Source organism: Schistocerca cancellata, chromosome 6, assembly GCF_023864275.1.
Source record: "Schistocerca cancellata isolate TAMUIC-IGC-003103 chromosome 6, iqSchCanc2.1, whole genome shotgun sequence".
Lineage (NCBI taxonomy): Eukaryota > Metazoa > Arthropoda > Insecta > Orthoptera > Acrididae > Schistocerca > Schistocerca cancellata.
In genome coordinates this window covers 519,295,459-519,320,232 of record NC_064631.1, presented here as the reverse complement: position 1 = coordinate 519,320,232, position 24,774 = coordinate 519,295,459, and the positions used below count along the sequence as shown (strand labels likewise).

At 40.5% G+C, this 24,774-nt stretch overlaps 1 protein-coding gene across 2 annotated transcripts in view; it reads right to left on the bottom strand.

Annotated features, from left to right (window-relative positions):
* Nucleotides 1-24,774, bottom strand: part of LOC126190829 (acyl-coenzyme A diphosphatase NUDT19) — a 72,411-nt gene that overhangs the window by 13,254 nt on the left and 34,383 nt on the right. For both annotated transcript variants that reach the window (XM_049931405.1, XM_049931404.1), the window contains exons 2-3: nt 21,313-21,947; nt 21,011-21,218 (exon numbers count right to left, since the gene is read on the bottom strand). In XM_049931405.1, the coding sequence (XP_049787362.1) occupies nt 21,011-21,218; nt 21,313-21,945 (841 nt within the window). In that variant the 5' untranslated portion in view covers nt 21,946-21,947. The remainder of the gene's footprint in view (nt 1-21,010; nt 21,219-21,312; nt 21,948-24,774) is intronic.

Below are 24,774 nucleotides of genomic sequence, written 5' to 3'. Positions count from 1 at the left end.
AGTGATGGTGAGATGATCAGTTCAGTTATGTTGTCAAAACTGGTGGAATCCTGATGTTCCAAACTCGAGACCATAGTTGGAGACTATCATATGTGGCACATCTTCCATTTCAAAAGTATTAGACGGAGCCCGGATTGTTGCAGCAGTGGTTGTGGATGATATCCAGGCCACAAGAGAAAAATTTAGATCGCATCTACCATCAGAAGCCATATTATGCCTTTGAACAGTCTGGCAAAGTCCAGATGTGCCTCTTCTCATGGGTGTTCCGGAGTGGACCGTGGCAGCAAACACAGTGCTTGGACAAACTGATTTTGCAGGCATGCATTACAGGACTAGACTGTTCATTTTAGCTGTGCATTTACCCGCAGCCAGTAAACATGATATTTTTACACACCATTCATATGATTCATTTGCCAGTACTAACAATGCAGCAGGCAGGGGATATGAACTCAAAACGTGTGACATGACGACACTGCACTCTGCTTCATTGGCAGCAGCAGTAAGGCAAGGAGAAATAAGTTTTAAAAGCAGCGTCTGAGCCTCTGAAAGTATGATCTGGGCAACTCAGCTGAACTGGTAATTACACCCTGCAAAGAAGCAGCTCTGTGTGTGTTGCTCTCACGATGTCACAAACTGTGACTGGCAACTTGGTGAGGGTATGCCTTATGTTTTCATTGATGACAAAGTAAACAACCTCCTCCTTATTGAATTCCACATTGGGCTCCTCAGCAGACAGAATAAGGCATCACAGTTGGCACATCATGAGATGGGCCTGCAACGAATGTCATAATTACAATTGCTCAGAACGACCCATCTCTGAAGCCACTGTGCTCTTCTCGCTGGAGTTTTGATTTTAGATGAAACAGGGCGATCAGCAGCCTGTGGACTGATAGTAAATGGAACATGGTACTACACTGAAATATGTGGAACTTTATTATCCCATAAATTATGGCAAAGGCTTCTTTCTCTATATGCAAACAGTTTAATAGCTTCTCTGCACCAGGGAGAAAATTTCAGACATGAATGTTATAGGATGCTCTGTCCCATCAGTGTCTGTATGTGACATCACAGCATCAGTATCATACTGCAGTGTCTCTGAGGCCTATATACTGCATTTTTGGAGTATAAAAGTCTGTAAACATAGAGTGGATTTGAAGCAGTCTTAAAGTAGTAAAGGCTTCTTGGACATACTTGAGAACATACAGATTTAGTGCCCTTTTTTTAGCAAATGATTTAGTGGATGACATATGTGGACTGCTCTGAGTATGAATTTTGTTCAATCAGTTTTCCTGGGAACAGCTTGGAGTTATTCAAGATTCCAGGGAACTGCCATTGGTCGAAGATCATCTTTGTTTAATACATGTCCCAAGTATTTGACAGTAGGTTCAAAGAAAGTGCATTTAATATCAGCCTGGAACCCAGGGCCCGATTTAGAGCTGTGGAGGTGCTGGGCCAACAAAGGAATGGAGACCCTTATCATTTTTTAAATAGGTTAAATAATTTTTATGAATTTGTAGCATGCTGCAGGTGAAAAATAGGTCCACAACTTGTTTTATTATTGAAATAAATGATTATAACTCTGTCATGAGTAGCATTAAGAAAATCTTTTTTTATTTCTTGATGGTGACTAGTTTTGGACACCTATCGCCGCTTTCAAACCATCCATATTGTAAGTGTGACAATACAGATGAAAGCCTATGTAAAAAATTTGCCCCTGCAGTGATGATCAAAGTGGCACTATTGTCGACTCAACAACAGTTAACAGATAATGTAGGAAAGACACTGGATGGACATAGGTGTCCAGAGCTAGTCACCACCAAGAAATAAAAATGATACTTCTTAATGCAACTTATGATGGAGCTACAATCATTTGTTTCAATTAAATAATTTTTTCTCTTGACTGTTTCAATAATTTATTATGAGAAAAACTAATAAAATGTACAAAATAAAATACAAGAAATAAATCAAATTATGATATGACATACTGAGCTTTTTTTAATGAAAAATTATTGGTAATTTTACTGGAATCCACCTTCTGATATGACATACTGAGCTTTTTTCAATGAAAAATTATTGGTGATTTTACTGAAATCCACCTTCTGGAGTAAAACACTCTCAATGCTGAGTAGGGACAATTTTGATATGCAGTTTTGCTTCATTATTGTTCTCAGCCCGTTTTGTACAATTTTCATGTTTGAAAACGAACATTCTCCAGTGCAATTCGAGACCATCAAAACCAAGTATGTTCTCTGCGTAATTTCAGTGTTTGAGAATGTAGCTCTGAAATTTTGACTGTCAAGAATTTGATAGAACAGCTCTTTAAATTGGTCTTTTTGATACTCCTTTTCATAAAAATATATTGACAATGTTCTAAATTGTCTTTGTAAACTTTTACCAATTCTTCTGCAGCAGCATACAAATTTGCAGCATCCATGACCTTTAAATGATTCAGAAATCCAAATCTTGAATGGACAACACTGTTTGCATGAAATCTTTCAGTGAGAGAAACACATAGCAGATCGATCACTTGGCTAAATCATGACACTTTAAATATCTCTTCTGGTGACGGTAGCATTAGCCTCATTCGCTTTCATATTATTGAGCAGATTCAACCTCACATTTCTTGTTCTGCTGCATGATTTTATGTACTGGTCAGTATTTGATAATCCTTTAGCTGCTGCTTCGTATTTAGCAAACTTGTCTCTCTTGGAATCAATGAATGATTTCAATTATCACAATGTACAGCTGAGAGATTCTAGAATCATTTTCAAGTCCTGCAACTCTTGTTTGTAGCATTGAATTGCTCCAATATGTCATTCCAAAAAATGGCAAATAAAGTAATTTTGAGGCCAGTCATATTTCCAAAAAAAAATGTGTTGCTCCATTTATCAAAATGCCTTTTTGCTCTATATTGGAAGATATGCTTGCTAGAGCTGCTTTGATTTCAGAATAACCATCGACCATGGCTTTCACAGCTTCAGCTTGACAAGACCAGCAATATTGCTAAGCTTTTTCAATACATAAAACTGTCTGTCTTTTTTTTCCTGCAATAATTCTGCTTGCTCTTGATTATTATTACAAATTTTCAATAATTCTGTGATGCCACCTGATGCAACAGCTGGATTATATTGAATACTATACACCAAATCCCCATTTACTGTCTAATGTCCTCTTGTGTTTTTAGGATCTTATGGCCTTCTTGTTTGGTTGACATGATAAAATAATTGGTAAATTTGGGTATTTTAGCTACAGTTTCTTCCGTTTTCTTCTCACATGCTGCCTGCAATTTCCTCCTCTGGGAACCACTAGTGAACTCAAGAGTTTTGCAATGATCACCCATGATACCACCATAAAACAAAGATTAATATTGGTCATTAAGAAAACATGCAAATGCAAAAGGAAAGCCATTAACCAGTACAGAAATAGTTGGGGAAAATCGATAACTGAGCATAAACCAAAAATTAGCCAATTTAAACAAGATGATATATGTGATTGTAAGAACACACAAAGGTGTTATGAGTGCACATAGAAAATGAAAAGAATAGAAAAGCTGTGTACTAAAACCTGTTCCATTATGGGATTTATATTAGAGGTCACAATATGAATATGAAAATACTTAAGTGTGTCCATACAAATTTAGAAGGACGTGATTGGTTGCACACTGTTCATAGACTCTTAGACTTAAAACAATGCAATGTGAAGGTCTCAGATTTTGGGCATTCATTGCTACAAGCACACCACAAGGCAGACACTTAATACCACAACAGACCGTACAGGCATAAATGGCAAAAAACAGGTATAGACAGGCATTCAGTGTTTGATTCCTCATTGTGATTTTTTTCCTCTCATAAAATGGTGGACACATATAAATAATAATATTTGATCAACTGATATTCTTGGATTATTAAAGAAATAATTTATTTTGTATTTCTTTTATGCAGTAAGATACATGAATAATGGTTTGAATTCAATTGGTTCAAAAAAATAATTATTTGCATATCTACAAAGTAGATTCATATTGCTTTCAACAATACCTTCAACCTGGGAGTAGTGTACTATACCAATTTGCCACTGACATACTCATGGAAATATCAGTGGAAAATGGTGCCTGCTTATCAGGGCTGCTTGGCATACTAAAGGTTTATGGAGTACAACTGTAGTTAAATTGTTTTTTCATCTAATCTGAGTCACACTTACAATAAACTATAAAATGAAAAATCAAACAATGGAAATTCCAGGTTGGGATATCAATAATGTAAGGAAAAAATAGATTGCTACTTACCCTAAGATGACACGTTAAGTTACAGAAAGGCACAACTAAAAGACACTTACACATTAGCTTTTGTGCCTGTCTGCAACTTAACATGTCATCTTTATGGTAAATAACAATCTATCTTTTTTTTACACAGTTTGTAAAATAAAACATTATTAGTCGTATTAATATAAAAATTGATGAAGTAGCTGTAGTATTAATGCAGTGGTGTAGGCCAAATGAATAAAGAGTTTTTTTTCTTTTTCATTAGAATATGTGTGTGTTGTGGGGGGATCCTCTCTTGTGCAGGCCCCTGGGCTGTAGCCCCAGTTGCCCTCCTCTAAATGCAGCCATTCTGCAGCCTATCAACCAATTTATATACTTTGGCAAGGTGTTGTCCCTTGATGGCTCTTATCATGATTATGTCATCTAACAAGGTAAACTCCCCATCACAGCATCCTCAGATTGAGTGGTAAGATGACCCAGAGGATAGCCCGTCAAAAACTGAGCACACATCAAGCATGAAAACAGGAAGAAGGTGAACTGAACTGTGAAAAAGAAAGCAAAATCGAAACAGTGAATGGTCCAAGCTCATGATGTGCAACATTGCACAAGCTTGAGTAACAAAGGCATGGTGTTATGTGGTCATGGTGTTGGACTGCGAAGAGGAGATCCATGTTCAAATAGCACTCATTCGCATTCCATTTTGGAAGTTTTGACTCTTGAATTCCTTTGTTGTAACATAATTCACACCCCTTTATTTGTTGCTTTTATTTCTGTGAGAGGTCTATGCAGCATCTCGCCTGCTCTCGCTATTCATCACCTTTACTTGTGATGGTAATATATTCTTACCACACGACTCATATTCTATAACCAATGTGTAGTACGACAATTGCCAAGATTACAGAAGGAGAACAGACAGGTCAGTGATCAGATAGAAAACTCATAATTTTGTGAAGAAAAGGGGAGGGGGTGGAGGGCCATGAGGGGGATTTGAACACATATCTCCCACTTTGCAATCCAACACTGTGACCACACAACCACAGCACCGTGATTCTTGCAGAGCACTCAGTGTTTCACATCATGAGCTTGGACCAATCACTGTTTTTATTTTGCTTCTTTTTTCACAGTTCAGTACACCTTCTTCCTTTTTTCATGCTTGATCTGTGTTCAGTTTTTGACAGGCTATCCATTGGGTCATTTTACCACTAAATCTGAGGGTTGTGTGGTGGGTAATTGCCCTTGTAAGTAGTTAATGCATCATGGAATAATGTGCACGTGATGTTGTAAATACTGTTGGAAAATCATACACGCACTTGCGATGTTGAATGGTAATCAGTTGTAATGGTTTAATCCAACACACATGTTTATCACTAGCATACCTGCTGTTCTGGCATCCAAGGGTCTGGTATGAATCAGAAAGGTCTATTTTAGAAAAAACAGTGACCACCTGCTAAATTTACCAGTAGTCCAACCAGGTGTGATATAGGATACTGAGCAGTTAATGGTGACCTTCAAATTGTCATATATACTTATGGCTCCAGAGGGTTAACCAACAATGATAATTGCCATGGCCCATTAACTTGATGTGATTGGAGTGACTAACCCTGACTCCTGTAAATTGTCATGTTGTGATTTTATCACTTCTTTTGTGGCAAACAGGATTGGACAAGTTCTACTAAAATGTAGACTTGCCTATTGCTTGAGCGAGATGTGTGCATGGAAGTCAGTTATCCAACCTAATCCTAGTTCAAATAATTGCTATAGTTCTTGCACAATTGTTCCAACTCCCTATATAGAGTGCTTTAAAACAACAGGGTAATATTGTCTTGGATAATGAACTCATAACTAGTGAACATATCAAGACCAAAACTGTTAGTAGCTATCAATGAAGATACTGCTAAAAATGTTAGAACACAAGCTACATTTTTGTTCCTCACTTGAAGTGTTGCCTGCATCCATAGTGGTATGACTTCTTTACTATGCATGACAGCCTGCTGCTGGAAAAGTTGCAGCAGTAGCACCCCAATATGCCTGTAGGTATCCCTATCTATCAGCAACACCATAGCTTTGATGTCAATTTTGAACAGCATAAACACACCATATGCACAGCTTGTTTGGTGAATTTCATGTTGGTACAGCCCTCAGTGATATGCCAAGAACCGGTGTGTTGCCACCTGGGGCTGCAGACCAATGGCTCACGTAGACCGCTGCCAGGCAGCCTGACTTATTTTGTGTATACTACAGCTTGTCCCAGTGCATCTGGTGAGCTATATGTGGCAATCAGCACACGACTTGTTTCACTTAAACTACAGGTCTTTGATGGTAATGTTGATGGCTTTGAGTTAATGTTGACTGGCTAGAATGGGAGCAATGTTGTTCTACCCACTCCTTAACTGGAACAGCAACTAACAATGTGGGTCTTTTTCTAGATTTGGAAGACAGGGAGTGACTGTCCTAAGCTATCTGCGACCTGCAACAGAAACTATTCACCCCACAAACCTCACCATCAAATGCCTGTTGTGTTGATGGCCAGTATGAAAAGATGTTAACAAATGGGATCAAAAACACTTAAAGCTTCAGTGCATATATCTTCATTCAGAGCTGCACTAAAAGTCTTGAATCAACACATGCATATGAAACCTTACAGCTGGGACACATGAACTGGCATTTTCCACTGAGGCTCTGCACATCTGCAATTTAGGCTGCTTAAGATTGATCAGGGTATTTTTGACACTGATTTAGCTGCAGTCAAGTCTCTAAGATGTGCATTTGTTGTGCATAATGTGTGGATAACAAATTGCTGATGTTAGAGAAATGTAGCTCAGAAGTGTCTAGTAATGGATGTAATTTTTGTACTATTCCATAAATAGCAGTACTTGAAGAGAGCAGTAATGCTGGTTGATGAGTTGACTCAATAATATCATTAAAATAAAATAAAACAGAAGATCACTTAATTGCAGCAAATTCATTGTTAGTCTTGAACATCTGTATGTATTGCTTTCTAGTAAGACTATCTACACTGAACTTTATTTCCTAAGGTAAGGGAAAGTACAGTGGAGGTGACAGAATTGTTTCAGATGTTTTCTGAGGTATGTGCTCTTAAAATCTTTTGCTCTGTTCAATTTTGTGCACTGAAAAAAAAACAGTTATATTATTGCAAATATTAAATTATTTAGTTACAGACTTAAGAGTGTATTATCTTTTTAATCCTTTTCTTTCATCCAATTTGAGATGGACCCCATGTGTCTGAACATTATTTCAAGTTTTAGAAACAGTATTAATTATGTTTAAGCTGTATCTGCACAACCTTTTCAATGAACCTGGCATCTTATTTCCTACAACTTATTTTGTGTATCCCTTCCACTTTTTGATCCAACTAGTGGTTATATTTGTGTAGCCATAGTGATTTAGGTTTTATGTGCTATCACTTTAAAACGCTTGAATGGTTTAACAAGGTCACATCTGATTTCTTGCCCATTTTTCTGCAAAGGTCTGTCTCTAAAGATTTCATTGTAATGGGATCTTAATCTCAAATATTCCATTTTCTCACAATTTCGAACTTTAAAAGAAGCTGATTTTCCTGCTGTTCATTTATGTACTGTTTACCTGCTAGTGAAAGTTAATAAATATTTTTTGAAGCAAAGTACAAGGAATATTTGTCAAAGCAAAATTTATATTCTTAGATAAAGGGGAAATGTCTGTTGCACAGAAAAAGTAGCAGCAAATGTCAGTGGACTGAGTGACTGTGCAAAGGTAATGTCTAAACATGAAATCAGTAATTTATGATCTCATCAGGCAAGAAGGGTACATTTTTTTATTGTATATCTGCATAGTAGTGACAAGGATATCCCACCAGTGGACTTCAACATATAGGTGGAATCAGTTAGTCACCTCCATAGAGGGCAGCACATGGACATTGTGCCACACAGCACCAGAGGATAGCAGGAGGCACTACATAGATGGGCAAACCCTTTGGTTTCTCGGCCACTTCAAAAAAGTGCTCAATGTGGCTGAGAAACAATTCACATATTGTGCATGGAGCACTCCTTCACATACCATTATAGAGCTGTGTTGATTACCACTTTGTGGATGAGGACTTTGATTTGGATACAACTGAAACAATTTGTACATTGATTATGATGGAGTTGGAATTTGTTAGCTTTCAAATCACCGTGTTAGCTCATGCATTGCTGTACCCCAATTTATAATGTTTGTAAAGATATTCCACACCAGTTCGCACTTTAATCTGAGCACTGCATGGCGAGACTCACATATTGTGGGCATAAAGAGCAACCTGTGTTTTTATCCAGTGGCATACACAACTCTCATTTGCCATTGTAAACACGGGCATCTGCTATGAAATTGTAGCTATTAACAATTATCTGTCTTGAAAGTCTCTTCGGGTTTGCTGCCGGATCCTAAAATCAACTTGACTTGATATTTTGGTGATCCAACTGTTCGCCATCTTCAGGAAATGCTGCTTCTGCTGATGAGTCCTTCTGAGAACTGACGCCAGGTTGCAAATCGACGTCCTATATAGGCCACCGTTCAGTACCCGGCGCATGTGCCACCCATCCCGGTTCCTGCCTTCCAAAACAGGGAGGTGGCGCTGCCCTTAGTGAAACACTGCTGACAACGATATATCACAATCAAGGCCGCACCGAAGAACGTTCAGTTTTGATCCAAGATAATACAGGATTCCACGTTTTGCTAAGAGGAAACCCATTGTCTCTGTTGATTAAATTATCAGCCAACCTAATTTCAATCGCCTCTTTATAGACACTGTTCCAAAAACCGGAAATGTTGGCAACCACAACAGTTTCCTGAAATTTCATTTTGTGTCCCTCATTTAGGCAGTGTTCTGCTACCACCGATTTTTCTGGCTGTTGTAGCCTCGTGTGATGGCGATGTTCCACACATCTGTCATGCACTGTGCGAATAGAACGGCCAACGTAAGCTTTCCCACATTGACACGGGATTTTGTACACAAAATGAGGGACACAAAATGAAATTTGAGGAAACTGTTGTGGTTGCCAACATTTCCGGTTTTTGGAACAGTGTCTATAAAGAGGCGATTGAAATTAGGTTGGCTGATAATTTAATCAACAGAGACAATGGGTTTCCTCTTAGCAAAATGTGGAATCCTGTATTATCTTGCATCAAAACTGAACGTTCTTCGGTGCGGCCTTGATTGCGATATATTGTTACCAGCAGTGTTTCACTAAGGGCGGCGCCACCTCCCTGTTTTGGAAGGCAGAAACCGTGATGGGCGGCGCATGCGCCGTGTACTGAATGGTGGCCTATATAGGACATTGATTTGCAACCTGGCGTCAATTCTCAGTGGGACTCATCAGCAGAAGCAGCATTTCCTGAAGATGGCGAACAGTTGGTTGCTGAAATATCGAGTCAAGTTGATTTTAGGATCCGGCAGTAAACCTGAAGAGACTTTCAAGACTTATTATGCCAGGAAAGCCTACGTTATCACAACAATTATCTGTGTACCATCACTGTTGTGTCACAGGGCATCACACATCAGACATTGACGCCATGGCATCTCACATATAGTAAGATCACTTGGATTCTAAATTAAGTTCATACCAGAAATTACTTCAGGATTCCAAACAAGACATTCAAATAGACCATACATCCACTAATAGATATGTCTGGCAGCATGAGACAGCACTGAAACCCAGAGCTATTTCATGCATCCACCAAATATTTCGTAAGTTGACATTCATACAGTGTAAATGGGTTTGGCTACAAATGACACATCAAATGCTTTACGGTGGCTATGGTTTGAGTTGCACATTACATCATCCATACCATTCAATGCACATGACTAAGTTTAGCAGTTAACAGTTGTGATGCTGTTAGCTAGGTAAGCCCATCCACCACAGCAAAGCTGTACCATACAGGATGGGAAAAATCGCTTTTGAATTGTCCTCATACCAAATACCACATAAAAAGCAAAATGACATCGATTTTTAGTTGTCCTGTGGCCAAAAACTGTATAAAATGCAACATGAGATTGATTTTTAAATGTCCAGGGGCCAAAACCCACATAAAAAGCAAAATGACATCAGTTTCTAATTGTCGTGAGATTGGCACAAGACATGTTCATTAAGCTGTCCACTGTTTTCTGCCACAAGCTGAAATCAAGAAACAGCATCTTCCACAACAGATCAGGGTGTCTTAAGAGACACATTCAGAAGAAGTTGTGCAATGTATGTCTTCAGTTCAGCTACATTCATAACTGGCCAGAAGTCTCATGGACTGAAATCAGTTGCTCTGGATGGCCAGGATGCAGAAAATGATGGCTGATAAATCTAGCATTTCTGAAATGCCTCTACAGCAGTCACTTCACTGGCTGTGCAATGTGCAGAAGTGCGCCATCCATTGAAGGGTTGGAATGGTATCAGTGCACAAAAGACTCTCGTAGTGTTTAGCAGTGACGTACAGATAGCAGGACCCAAAGGAGTCACCTCCACGAAAAAATATGGGCCTATGATAAAGGATGCCATTAACCTGCACCACAAGTCACCTTTGCAGAATGAGGTGGTATCAGTTGATGTCTGTGCAGATTTTCCATTGCTCATATTCTTCAATTCTGCACATTTTTATGTCCTTGGAGATGTAAATGGGCTCTGTCTGTCCGCACAATGTTGCTTATGGGCCATTCATTGTCCACTTCCATGTAAGCAAGAAATTCCAGAGCGAATGATTGTCTTGCTGGCAGGTCAGCAGAAAGCAATTCATTAACATGGGTGGTATCGATAGCAATGCAGGGTGTTTCACAGGATTTTATGCACTGTGCTCACAAGCATGTCCAATGTTCTGGAAATTTCCTGTGCATTGCATGTGAGCACATCGCTGATTGATACCTCCTGCAATGTGAGATCTACTGTTTTCCTCCCACAGTCACATAGCACTTCAAAAGGAACTGCATTTTCAAATTTTGCAATCATCTTTTCCGTACCCTTAGCAGACATTGGACCAATGCCTTTTTTCATATCTTCGAGTGTCTAGAACTTCTGCAGGGCTACTAGCACATGGTCACTGTTCTTGTAAAAGAGTTTTACTAGCTGTGTGTGATACTTCGTGGAGACAATCATTTTGGGCATCTCAGATGCAAACTGAGGAACAGCCATGTGCTGTGCATCTGTTGGTGTGCATATTCTGACATTTACAGTGCCATTGACTGGTAAAATTTTTGTAAAACTTTTTTGTTGCTTGGCATTTCCCCCTTGCATCAATAATATGCTATTCAAATCTGGTGTCATTCTGAGCAGTGGTTCTCTTTCTATAGCATTTTGAAACTGGAATTTTAATTACAGATACCCTGTATTTGTTTCAGGTACAGCTGAAGATGAGGCTAGAAATCTTGAAATCAGCCATGTTGAAGTAAAACTGAAGATCATTTAATTGCAGTCTGAGGCAACTCTGGCCTTACTCTTGATTTATCATACGATTTTGTTCTTATGGTTCTGTTGGTGATTAATAGTTTGTATGCTAACTGTTTCTTCTAAATTTCAGCACTGTATGCTCATCTGGTTCCTTGTCTATATAAAAGGTAGATATGTTTACAGGGTATTCCACAATAGTTACTATTAATAAATGAGCCTCAGTCCTTCATTGATAAAGTCCCAGAGCATGGATCCAAAGGCCTCAGGTTCAATCCCTGGCTAATTGTATGATTTTTATCTATCACTTTGCTTCTGGTAATTTTTTTTATGTGAAAAATATTGAACTGCACCATCATCTGGGGTCCATATTAAACTGTAGTCCCTCTCTGACTCGGTTCAAAGGGTCAGAGGAAGGCAACAACATACCACCTCACAACACTTTGCCTAGTAAAGAACTGTTGTGTTCAAACCAACCTTTGGGTTTATGACAGGTTTACGTATTAATAGTAGAAAGTTTGTGGTGTGTAAGTTATATTAAAGTTAAAGCTCAAGCGTTCAATAGCCATAGACACGCTCGTTGTGATACTCAAAAGCTTGGGTTTTAATTTCACACAGCTTATGGGCTTAGAATGCTGTATTAGATATAACCTACCATTTTTTAATAATTCCAAAGATTAACTGATTGCATCTGTTTAGGTGAATTGCTTATTTTGTTGGTTTCCATGTTTATACTTACCTTGATTCTAATGTCTTTCATTACCTTACAAACAACAGATGGAAAAACATTAAATATAGGGTGCACCTGCAGTTGCATAAAGCTAACTACTATGCAGTAATATCTGGTATCCCACCCTCCACACACAATAGGCTTCTTCACATAATACTTTGAACTTAACTGTATTGCTGACTGTTAATTCTCATGTCAGAGTATAAAGAAGTTTGGAATAGTGTGTAAGTAGCATATACAGGGTGTAACTGGTATAAGCATATATATTTCTGTTTGTGACTGAGGATGCTGAACTGAATAACTTTACATCAGTATTTACATCATTTTCAGATTAATAATTATAGCTCTTACGAGCTGTGTGTTTTTAGGCTGGTTAGTACCTCCAAGTAAGTGACAGAGAAAGTTGTTAATGCTTATTTTCCTCTGAGCAGCAGGTCAGGTGTTGAAGTATGAATGCAGGGACACAATATGATTAGTCTATGTTGACAGGCACAGTCCACTTGGTGGTGAAGTTACGGACATGCAGAAAACATCAGGTCATTACGTTTTTGACGTGTTTGTGGGGAGACTGATGTGTGTACATATTAAGATATCACATATAAAAATATCTGTACTTATACCCATTACAACCCTATATAAAACTAAACAAAACTCCATCCAAATGGGCCTCGGAAGGCCCAACAGTATTGACTGACCGCCATGTCATCCTCAACCTATAGGCATCACCAGATGCAAATATGGAGGAGTGTGTGCTCAGCACACTGCTCTCGCAGCCGTTGTCGTTTACAAGACCAGAGCCACTATTTCTCAGTCAAGTAGCTCCTCAATTTGCCTCTCAAGAGCTGAGTGCACCCAACTTGCCAACAGCACTTAGTAGACTGGATGGCCACCCATCCAAATGCTACCCAAGCCTGACAGCCTTCACTTTGGTGATATGACAGGAACCGGTGTTACTACTATGGCAAGGCCATTATTGGCCACACGCTGTATTTCATTTGATAAGCTCCATGAATAAAGAAGTAAAGATCTTTCTGTCAAAAGGCAAACACCAATATTAAGTCAGGAAACACACTGTACTGGCACAAGTCTATCAACTGTTTCTCACTTGGCATGCTAAGAATAGAATTAGTGACATTACAACAGAGATTAAATTAAAAATCTGGGATGAAATAACAACAACAATATGAATTTGGATAGATTGCTACTCACCACATAGAGGAGGCATGGAATGATGGACAGGCACATTTAAAAGTAGACTGTTGGATGTTATTTAGATATCAGACAAACTCCATCATCAGAGGAAGAAACACAATACACATCTCCTTCTCTATGTGGTCAATGGCAATCTGTCCTAATTCATATTGATATTCCACAATGTCATACACTATACCACATAAAATCTTTGTGTCAGAAGAACAAATGATAAAATCCAGACATTAACTTGATATTCCCTTTTCTTTCTTTCTTTCTTTCTTTCTTTTTATCAGCTTCTGATATACACTCCTGGAAATTGAAATAAGAACACCGTGAATTCATTGTCCCAGGAAGGGGAAACTTTATTGACACATTCCTGGGGTCAGATACATCACATGATCACACTGACAGAACCACAGGCACATAGACACAGGCAACAGAGCATGCACAATGTCGGCACTAGTACAGTGTATATCCACCTTTCGCAGCAATGCAGGCTGCTATTCTCCCATGGAGACGATCGTAGAGATGCTGGATGTAGTCCTGTGGAATGGCTTGCCATGCCATTTCCACCTGGCGCCTCAGTTGGACCAGTGTTCGTGCTGGACGTGCAGACCGCGTGAGACGACGCTTCATCCAGTCCCAAACATGCTCAATGGGGGACAGATCCGGAGATCTTGCTGGCCAGGGTAGTTGACTTTCACCTTCTAGAGCACGTTGGGTGACATGGGATACATGCGGACGTGCATTGTTCTGTTGGAACAGCAAGTTCCCTTGCCGGTCTAGGAATGGTAGAACGATGGGTTCGATGACGGTTTGGATGTACCGTGCACTATTCAGTGTCCCCTCAACGATCACCAGTGGTGTACGGCCAGTGTAGGAGATCGCTCCCCACACCATGATGCCGGGTGTTGGCCCTGTGTGCCTCGGTCGTATGCAGTCCTGATTGTGGCGCTCACCTGCACGGCGCCAAACACGCATACGACCATCATTGGCACCAAGGCAGAAGCGACTCTCATCGCTGAAGACGACACGTCTCCATTCGTCCCTCCATTCACGCCTGTCGCGGCACCACTGGAGGTGGGCTGCACGATGTTGGGGCGTGAGCGGAAGACGGCCTAACGGTGTGCGGAACCTTAGCCCAGCTTCATGGAGACGGTTGCGAATGGTCCTCGCCGATACCCCAGGAGCAGCAGTGTCCCTAATTTGATGGGAAGTGGCGGTGCGGTCCCCTACGGCACTGCGTAGGATCCTACGGTCTTGGCGTGCATCCGTGCGTCGCTGCGGTCCGGTCCCAGGTCGACGGGCACGTGCACCTTCCGCCGACCACTGGCGACAACATCGATGTACTGTGGAGACCTCACGCCCCACGTGTTGAGCAATTCGGCGGTACGTCCACCCGGCCTCCCACATGCCCACTATACGCCCTCGCTCAAAGTCCGTCAACTGCACATACGGTTCACGTTCACGCTGTCGCGGCATGCTACCAGTGTTAAAGACTGCGATGGAGCTCCGTATGCCACGACAAACTGGCTGACACTGACGGCGGCAGTGCACAAATGCTGCGCAGCTAGCGCCATTCGACGGCCAACACCGCGGTTCCTGGTGTGTCCGCTGTGCCGTGCGTGTGATCATTGCTTGTACAGCCCTCTCGCAGTGTCCGGAGCAAGTATGGTGGGTCTGACACACCGGTGTCAATGTGTTCTTTTTTCCATTTCCAGGAGTGTATTTCCTTCATCAAGATTATTTTTCCAGGAACTAGACACTTAAGTATCAACATCAGACACACTGTAACCTGTAGATCTTTTGAAGTACTGTGATAAATAATTGAAAACTTGAAACCATTGTCAATAAATAAACAGAAAACTATAGCATTCATTCCACATTTTCCAAAATGTTCTCTGATAAGTATGTCAATAAATGGGGACCACTAACAATGTGCTTTTAATATGAATAATATTATGAAAAGAATAGATTGATACTCAGCATAAAGGTGACACTTTGGGTTGCAGACAAGCACAACAAAAACTCTGTTACACATTGAGCTTCCAGCCAAAGCCATCTTCAGAAATAACACCACACACACATTCGCACAAACAAGCACACTTCACACAAACATGGCCACTGTTTCCGGCCGCTGCACCCAGAATGCAGCTGTCACATTGAATGAAAGCAGCAGTCAGAGTGAGGTAGGGAAGGGAGAAAGACAGCAAGGTACAGATGGGAGCAGAGAAGAGCACTGTCTGGTGGAGTGCGCACGGATTAGATGATGGCAGGACAAGTCTGCCAGGTGCAACATGGGGAATCTGTGAGGGAGGGAAGGGGTAGAGGAAACATGGAGCGTAAAAGGAGAGGAGCAGTGGGTGCATTGGCAGACAGTGGGGCACAGTAAGAGTGAGGAGACATGAACTGGGAGGAGGGGCAGAAACTATTGGGTGGAGGGTGTGGGGACAGTATGTAGAGACCGGGGTAATTTCAGAAGTGGAGAATGTGCACAGTTCCAAAAAGCTGGTAGTGGAAGGGAGGATCCAGATGGTTTAGTCAGTGAATCAGCCATTGAAATCAAGCATGTTATATTCAGTTACGTATTGTGCCACAGGGTGGTCCACTTTGCTTTTGGTCACAGTACGACAGTGGCTGTTCATCCTCATGGACAGCTGGGTCGTAGTTGTATCAACATAAAAAGCTATGTAATGATTACAGCAGAACTGGCATATGACACGTCTGCTTTCACATGTGGCCCGGTCTCTGATTGATTAGGTTAATCCTGTGACAGACCAGACTGGAACAGGAAGTGCTGGATGGATGGACTAGCAGGTCTTGCATCCCGATATTGCACAGGGATATGATTCCTGTGGCAAGCCATTGCAATTGGAAGTGGCATAGAGATGGACTGGGATGTCATGGAGGTTTGATGGGCAATGAAAGACCAGTTTAGGAGGGGGGGGGGGGGAATGAATCTGGGTAGGATAATTCTTCATTACATGTAATGGTGATAGATAATCAAAGTCTTCACAAAGGATGTACTTCAGATGTTCTAGTTTGGAGTGGTATTTGGTGATGAAGGGGGATACTCCTTTGTAGCTGGTTCTTGGGGGTGTTGGAAGGATTGGGGGGGGGGGGGGGGGTGAGAGTATACTGCACAGGAAATCTGTCCGCTGACTAAGTCTGGGGGATAGTGCCCATCTTGAAGGCCATTGTGAGACCTTCAGCATATGGGGTGAGGAACTTCTTGTCACTGCAAATTCACTGTCCCTTGGAGGGATTTTTTGGTGTGGAAGTGATAGCAGCCATCAAAATGCATGTAATGTTAATGATGGGTGGGTTTAATGTGGACAGAGGTGTCAGAGAAGAGGAAGTCAACATCCAGAAAGGTGGCATGTTACACTGTGGAGGACCAGGTGAAATGGATGCAAGAGAAGGTTTTGAAGGAATGATGATAGGGTGTTTTGTCCCTGACTCCAGATCATGAAGATACCATCAGTGAAACTGAATCCAACCAGGGGTTTGGGGTTTTGTGAGGCTCGGAAGGTCTCTAGATGGCTCATAAACAGGTTAGCATAGAAGGCTGCCATGCAGGTGCTCATGGCTGTTCTGTGGATTTGTTTGCATACTTTCCCTTCAAAGGAGCAGTAGTTTAGTGCTAGTATAAGTTTAATAAGGTGCATAAGGAATAAGGTTGTGGCTTTGGAGTCTGAAAGATGTTGGGGGAAGTAGTGTTCTATGGCAGGAAGATCATGGGCATGAGGGATGTTGGTGTGTAGGGTAGTGGTGTCAACAGTCAGAGTGACTGTATCAGTGGTCTCATCCATGCATAACACAGAGCTATGTGCCTGTGCGTATTGTTGCTGCAGCATCTCATACCCCAAATTCTTCCCACTGATAATGTAATTATACCTATCAATCACATTTCCTTCCTTATTCTCGCATATTTTCACTCATTATTTTCCACACCTCCCTGTACCACATTAACTTGTGAACCTTGACCACTTCCGCTTCCTTCTCTCTCTCATCACTTATCCCAACAAACACATACTCCCATACCTCATTTGTTCTATTCTTTTTTCCAACATTTCGGTACATTTTTTACCTGTTTGTGCATGTTTGTGTGTAATTTTACATATTTTAAAGTATTTGTGCAATTTTACATATTTGTGTGTATTTTTGCATGTATGTATGTCTTTTTACCCTTCCTTTTCTATTATCCAGCTCCCCTCACAATCACCTAATGCTTTCACTTGCCAATTTCCTGCATGATTTCCTGTTTCCCCAAAGCCACCTTTGCATAATTGGAACCCTGTTCCATCTTTCTGCACCAGTTCAAAAAAGTATTTCTTTCCCTGGCTGAAACCCTGTCCCACATCCTACTCCTTAAATACTGCCTAAAACATGGAATCTATCCCCCCTCCCTCCTCCCGCCCAATTGCCTTATCATTAAAATTCCTTTCTCTGGATCACACCATCACCTCTTCAGATTCTGCCAGACCCTGTCTTTCACAAACCTCATACTGCTAAAACACATCTCCATCACAGAGGTATCACAGAACCAACTCTGTACCCTCCACAAGATACTGTTATTGTGCACTCCCTGCAACAAACATAACATTTCTGAAACTGAATCCCTTTCCCTTCAGCAACTGGAAGAGCTTACCAGACACAACCTCCATAAGTTATATAATCTGCTGACGTCTTACAATTGCCTTGGGGCACCATTGTCCAGTCCCTATCCTTCCCACAGTATTCCACTGTGCCAACACCTCATAGCACCCAGGCCTTACCTAGCTGCCTTTTTCAATTGGCCACAGCCCCCGAAACTCCCTACCAATACTCCACTAAATCCAGAGCCAAAAAAATCCCGGAATACTGTTGATAAACTTTGCACCAAAATCCTCAGGTTTAAAATATAATCTAATCTCCAATATGAAAGGTAGCATGTTTAGGAATGTAACTGTCAACTGTAAAATTGCCTTAAACATTGTAAATCCATATTTAAAGTCTCCATCTCACTTTTGGTAAAAACAATACCAGTCAATCTGCCCTATACATTGCCTAGTTACCTCTCTTATAACAGACTAGAGCCACAGTTAAAATTGCAAAGATTATTACTGCTCATATAAACCGAGAGAGAGAGAGAGAGAGAGAGAGAGAGAGAGAGAGAGATAATAACAACCACACAAGCTCAAAAAACCAGACAATTCACAAAATTAACAAGATATTAATTGAGAAAAATGCCATCACTTTCAAGGCAGATAAAGGGAACAGTTTGGTTTTTATCAATCGAGACAATTACATTAATAAAGTACATGATTTTTGTCTGCCAATGGTACTGTAAATTTAAATAATGATCCAAGTAACAAATTTAATACCTTAATTAGAAAAACAGTAAAGAAGTGTGATTTTATTTTTTTCTCAAAAAGATGTGCAACAAATTTCTGTTATGAACCTGTGCGTCCGTATTTTACATACTCAACCCAAGATCCATAAAAGTGGTATCCTGATTTGTACAATTGTCAATTATATAGATAGCCTTGCCTGTAAAGTCAGCAAAAAATTTGATACACTATATAGAGAATATTACATTTTAAAGAAAACTATACTGTTAAAACTTCAGTTGAACTAACAGCCAAAATTAAAGACATCTCCTTTCCTACTAATGCTAAATTTGTATCTTTTGATAGAGATAATTTATTTACTAACATTCTGATTGAAGACAATATTGATCTCATTGAACAGAATCTTCTCAAACACCAGAAAGTCAGTGTACAAGAAATTAATTAGATCATCAGCTTATTATGTCTAATACTCTTCTATAACTATTCCAAGTTCAATGATGAAATTTTTTCACAACTGAAGGGCATCGCTGTGGGTAGTTGTATAATGAGTGCACTAGCTGACATTTTTGTTAACCATCTTGAAAGTCAATTCTTTAAGAAATTATCCACCACAGTTAATAAAATTTAATTCTATAATAGATACATGGATGACACATTAGTACTGTTTACAGGATCACTCAGTGGTACTGACATCATGTTAGCACAACACAGTAGTATGCACACTAACATTAATTTCAACTATGGAGTTAGAAAAACAACACACTATGAAGGTTTTGGATCTGACTATAAAAAACAACAATGGTGCTCATAGATTTGGCATCTATTGTAAGCCCATTTGCACTGAAAATATCATCCACAATAATTCCTGCACAAATGATTGACAAAATGTTTGGTGCAAAATCATGTTTGGTGCAAAATTATGCTGTCACAGTGCTACTGATGACATAATGCTGCAGAAAGAGGAAGAAGCTAAAACTAAATATTTATCCCTACCACATAGCAGATCTGTCTCTGAAAGATTTCATAACACCAAAGTAAGAATACATTCACATGCAACTGCTCATACACAGCATGTCACACCTGTATATTATTGGAAGGGTTACAACATTCCACATCAGTAACCTAAAAATTTTGTTTTCAGAATGCTTGAAAAAGACCACATGTTGAAACTGCAGTTGCAACAAATAATGTTTTAACAGCAAAAAGCAGAATGATTTAATTTCAAAAGCTGCATTCTGGGTGCAGTGGCTGGAGATAGCAATCATGTGCACATGAGATGTGTTTACTTGCACGAATGTGAGTATGTTTCTTTTTTTTTCTGAAGAAGGCCCTGGCTCGATGTGTAACAGTGTTTTTGTTGTGCTTGTCTGCAACTCAACATGTTATCTTTATGGTGAGTAGCAATTTATCCTTTTCATAATATTATTGATTTCCAACCTGGAATTTCCATTATTTGTTTTTAATATGACATATAAGTAAGGTGGCTGGAATGAAAGTTTAAGCTCAGTCCTCTGAAATAAATTCCAGTTTCTAGACTGTGAAAGAACCAATTTTCTCCCTGATAAATTTAATTTCATTTACTGGTCAAGGTAGAATAGTGCTGAAGCTATATGAAAATATGGAGCAATATTATTGTACAATAAAATGGTGAGATTCCTTATCCATGCAATGACCCTTCTCGCTGTAAGTATGACAGACTAAAAAGGTATCCATGCACAAGGAAAAAAATAAAGGATTTTGCCCCCTGCTCCAAAGAAGTGAATATCTTACTGAAAACAAAAGCAGTAAGTATTTATATCCTCCAGAAGCTGCTGATGGTTTGCTTTCAATAATCACACACAGGAAAAAAAAGTTTTTTAAAGTGTTACAAATTATATCTACAAAACTGCAGCTGGTGGTATAGAAAGTTATAATTTCTTCCAAATGAGGCCTGTCTGGCAGTTTTCTACATTTAGCTGGCTACATCAACAACCTTATAACTTTCTAAAATGTAACTTTTCTTTTCTGCCTGGTCTAGTTCTCATATTGCTGTCTTGCTAGATATTTGGTTTATCAAATGTGGGAAGTACAGTTTAAGATAAAAAGTAAAAACAAGTACCTGGAAGTATGAAGAGTAGTCCATCTGTTGTTTTCATGTGCACAGGCATCCAGAAAGGACATCCAGATTTGACTCTTTCATGTGCAAAATTAACTAAAGTTTCCACATCATTAAAATTGTATAGTCTAGATAGTTCATAAACTTGAGGGGGTGGCAACCATATTTTGCAGACGTTGCTCATAGACAGCAATTCACTCACAGATAACCACTGGTAATAAAGAACATGCAAATACTTTATGCTGCTCTTTGGAAATAAATTCAGACACTATAAGTTACAGCAGTAAAAAATTTATATAAAATACCTGCATTTCATCCATTTCAGTTTTATCACATATTGCTGGAGGCATCTGGTCTAAGACTGCTAAGAAAAAGGTTGTATTAAATCTTCGTGTATTGTGTGTTGGTGTGAGCCAGTTGCTCCACAGGTGAAGTGCCCAAATGTCTGGAACACATTCAAAATGTTTACACAGGTCCAAAAACTGACTTGGATCTTTTTTCACCTTATTCTGCCAGGTTTCTGTTTCATAGCTTGAAATATATGAAGCCCAGTATGACACTGGAGACTGTAAATGGACATGCTTATTTTTGCACAAAAGAATTCCTGCTTCTTCAAATGTTTCTCTGATAGCTGCAATCTTTAGTGGCAGAATCTCTGGGATATATTGTGAAATGTTCATGTTTTGTGTTCTACCTCCTGCGTTTTCTTCTGTGATGGTGTATCCATTGTCTTTATACAATTGCAACCACTCCTTAGAACCATCTGAAGACTCTGCTACTCCACCAGGAAACACATAACTTCCTGGCATGAAAGGACTGGTCTTACCCCTTTTTAGCATAAGGATCTTGTAGTTGGCAGTGGATTTAGGGATTTGCTGGAATGAAGTTCGTGCAGCAATCATAATACTTGCTGCTTCTCTCCAGCTTCTTGTAGACATCTCTGGAACACGGTGAGAAAAAAAGAGAAATCAGGATTTTCTTTATATAAACTATATCATAACATATAAAGACCTGTTAATTTCCATATAGATGAGATGTTGAGTTGCAGATAGACACAATAAAAGGATGGCCATACAAGTTGAGGTTTTGGCCAAAAGCCCTTTTTCTATAGTAGACAACATACACACACATTCACACAAGTACAACTCACACACATATGACCACTGTCTTTGTCTTTGTCTTTGACTTGTGCTTGCATGAATGTGTGTGTTGTCTACTTTATAAAAAAAAAAGATGTTTTGACCAAAAAATTTATGGCATTCTTTTCATTGCTGTATGTCTGTGATTCAGTATCTCCTCTATACGAGGAGTAGCAATCTTTCCTTTTCATAATATTGTCGTTATTCCAGTGCAGATTTTCCGTTGTTTGATTAAACATGTTAATTTGGGTATTATGAGTGTTGAATGATTGCAGTTACTAGTTGGCAGATTGGAAACATTTCTAAGCATTAAAGATGTGATCTGCATGATACTTCACTCACCACGATTATGAGAATTTCCTGTGTTAATTGCTTAGTAAAAGAACGTTATCAATAATGAGTGAGAGAGCCCATAATATAAATATGTAACAGTTGGCTGATGTAGAGAGAATATTTTTCAGTTGCATTAAAAAAAAGACCACAATGTTTGTACAGCAACAAAACTGAAACTGCTTAGATTCTATAAATGTCATGGCTTCTAGTGGAAAAGTGTTGTTGATTATATATGCAGAAATACTGCTAATTAAAAATGGGCAGAATGGTATATTTAATATACGAAAGGGTCAAAAAATTATTGACAGTGACTATTATACACTCCTGGAAATTGAAATATGAACACCGTGAATTCATTGTCCCAGAAAGGGGAAACTTTATTGACACATTCCTGGGGTCAGATACATCACATGATCACACTGACAGAACCACAGGCACATAGACACAGGCAACAGAGCATGCACAATGTCGGCACTAGTACAGTGTATATCCACCTTTCGCAGCAATGCAGGCTGATATTCTTCCATGGAGACGATCGTAGAGATGCTGGATGTAGTCCTGTGGAATGGCTTGCCATGCCATTTCCACCTGGCGCCTCAGTTGGACCAGCGTTCGTGCTGGACATGCAGACCGCGTGAGACGACGCTTCATCCAGTCCCAAACATGCTCAATGGGGGACAGATCTGGAGATCTTGCTGGCCAGGGTAGTTGACTTACACCTTCTAGAGCACGTTGGGTGGCACGGGATACATGCGGACATGCATTGTCCTGTTGGAACAGCAAGTTCCCTTGCCGGTCTAGGAATGGTAGAACGATGGGTTCGATGACGGTTTGGATGTACCGTGCACTATTCAGTGTCCCCTCGACGATCACCAGTGGTGTACGGCCAGTGTAGGAGATCGCTTCCCACACCATGATGCCGGGTGTTGGCCCTGTGTGCCTCAGTCGTATGCAGTCCTGATTGTGGTGCTCACCTGCACGTTGCCAAACACGCATACGACCGTCATTGGCACCAAGGCAGAAGCGACTCTCATTGCTGAAGATGACACGTCTCCATTCGTCCCTCCATTCACGCCTGTCGCGACACCACTGGAGGTGGGCTGCACGATGTTGGGGCGTGAGCGGAAGACGGCCTAACGGTGTGCGGGACCGTAGCCCAGCTTCATGGAGACGGTTGCGAATGGTCCTCGCCGATACCCCAGGAGCAACAGTGTCCCTAATTTGCTGGGAAGTGGCGGTGCGGTCCCCTACGGCACTGCATAGGATCCTACGGTCTTGGCGTGCATCCGTGCGTCGCTGCGGTCCGGTCCCAGGTCGACGGGCACGTGCACCTTCCGCCGACCACTGGCGACAACATCAATGTACTGTGGAGACCTCACGCCCCACGTGTTGAGCAATTCGGCGGTACGTCCACCCGGCCTCCCGCATGCCCACTATACGCCCTCGCTCAAAGTCCGTCAACTGCACATACGGTTCACGTCCACGCTGTCGCGGCATGCTACCAGTGTTAAAGACTGCGATGGAGCTCCGTATGCCACGGCAAACTGGCTGACACTGACGGCGGCGGTGCACAAATGCTGCGCAGCTAGCGCCATTCGACGGCCAACACCGCGGTTCCTGGTGTGTCCGCTGTGCCGTGCGTGTGATCATTGCTTGTACAGCCCTCTCGCAGTGTCCGGAGCAAGTATAGTGGGTCTGACACACCGGTGTCAATGTGTTCTTTTTTCCATTTCCAGGAGTGTATTATTATCATTATCTAAATCTTGTTATGTTCATAATAGAGGGAAACATTCCACAGGGGAAAAACATATCTAAAAACAAATATGATGAAACTTACCAAACAAAAGTGCTGGCAGGTCGATAGACACACAAACAAACACAAACATACACACAAAATTCAAGCTTTCGCAACAAACGGTTTCTGCATCAGGAAAGAGGGCAGGAGAGGGAAAGACGAAAGGATGTGGGTTTTAATGGAGAGGGTAAGGAGTCATTCCAATCCCGGGAGCAGAAAGACTTACCTTAGGGGGAAAAAAGGACAGGTATACACTTGCGCACACACACACATATCCATCCGCACATCTCTTTTAGTTCTTGCCAGTAGTTTCACTTTGTATTCACCTTCTCCTTTTTCCCGTAATCTACTATACAATTTTATCCCGCCGATATATACTCAATAATACGTAATAATACATAACCCACTTCCAAACCATAACCAAAAAAAAATTTTTTTTTCCGCTTTCAACACTACCACTGCTATAAAATCCACCGTTTCTAGTTCACAAACAGTTCCTT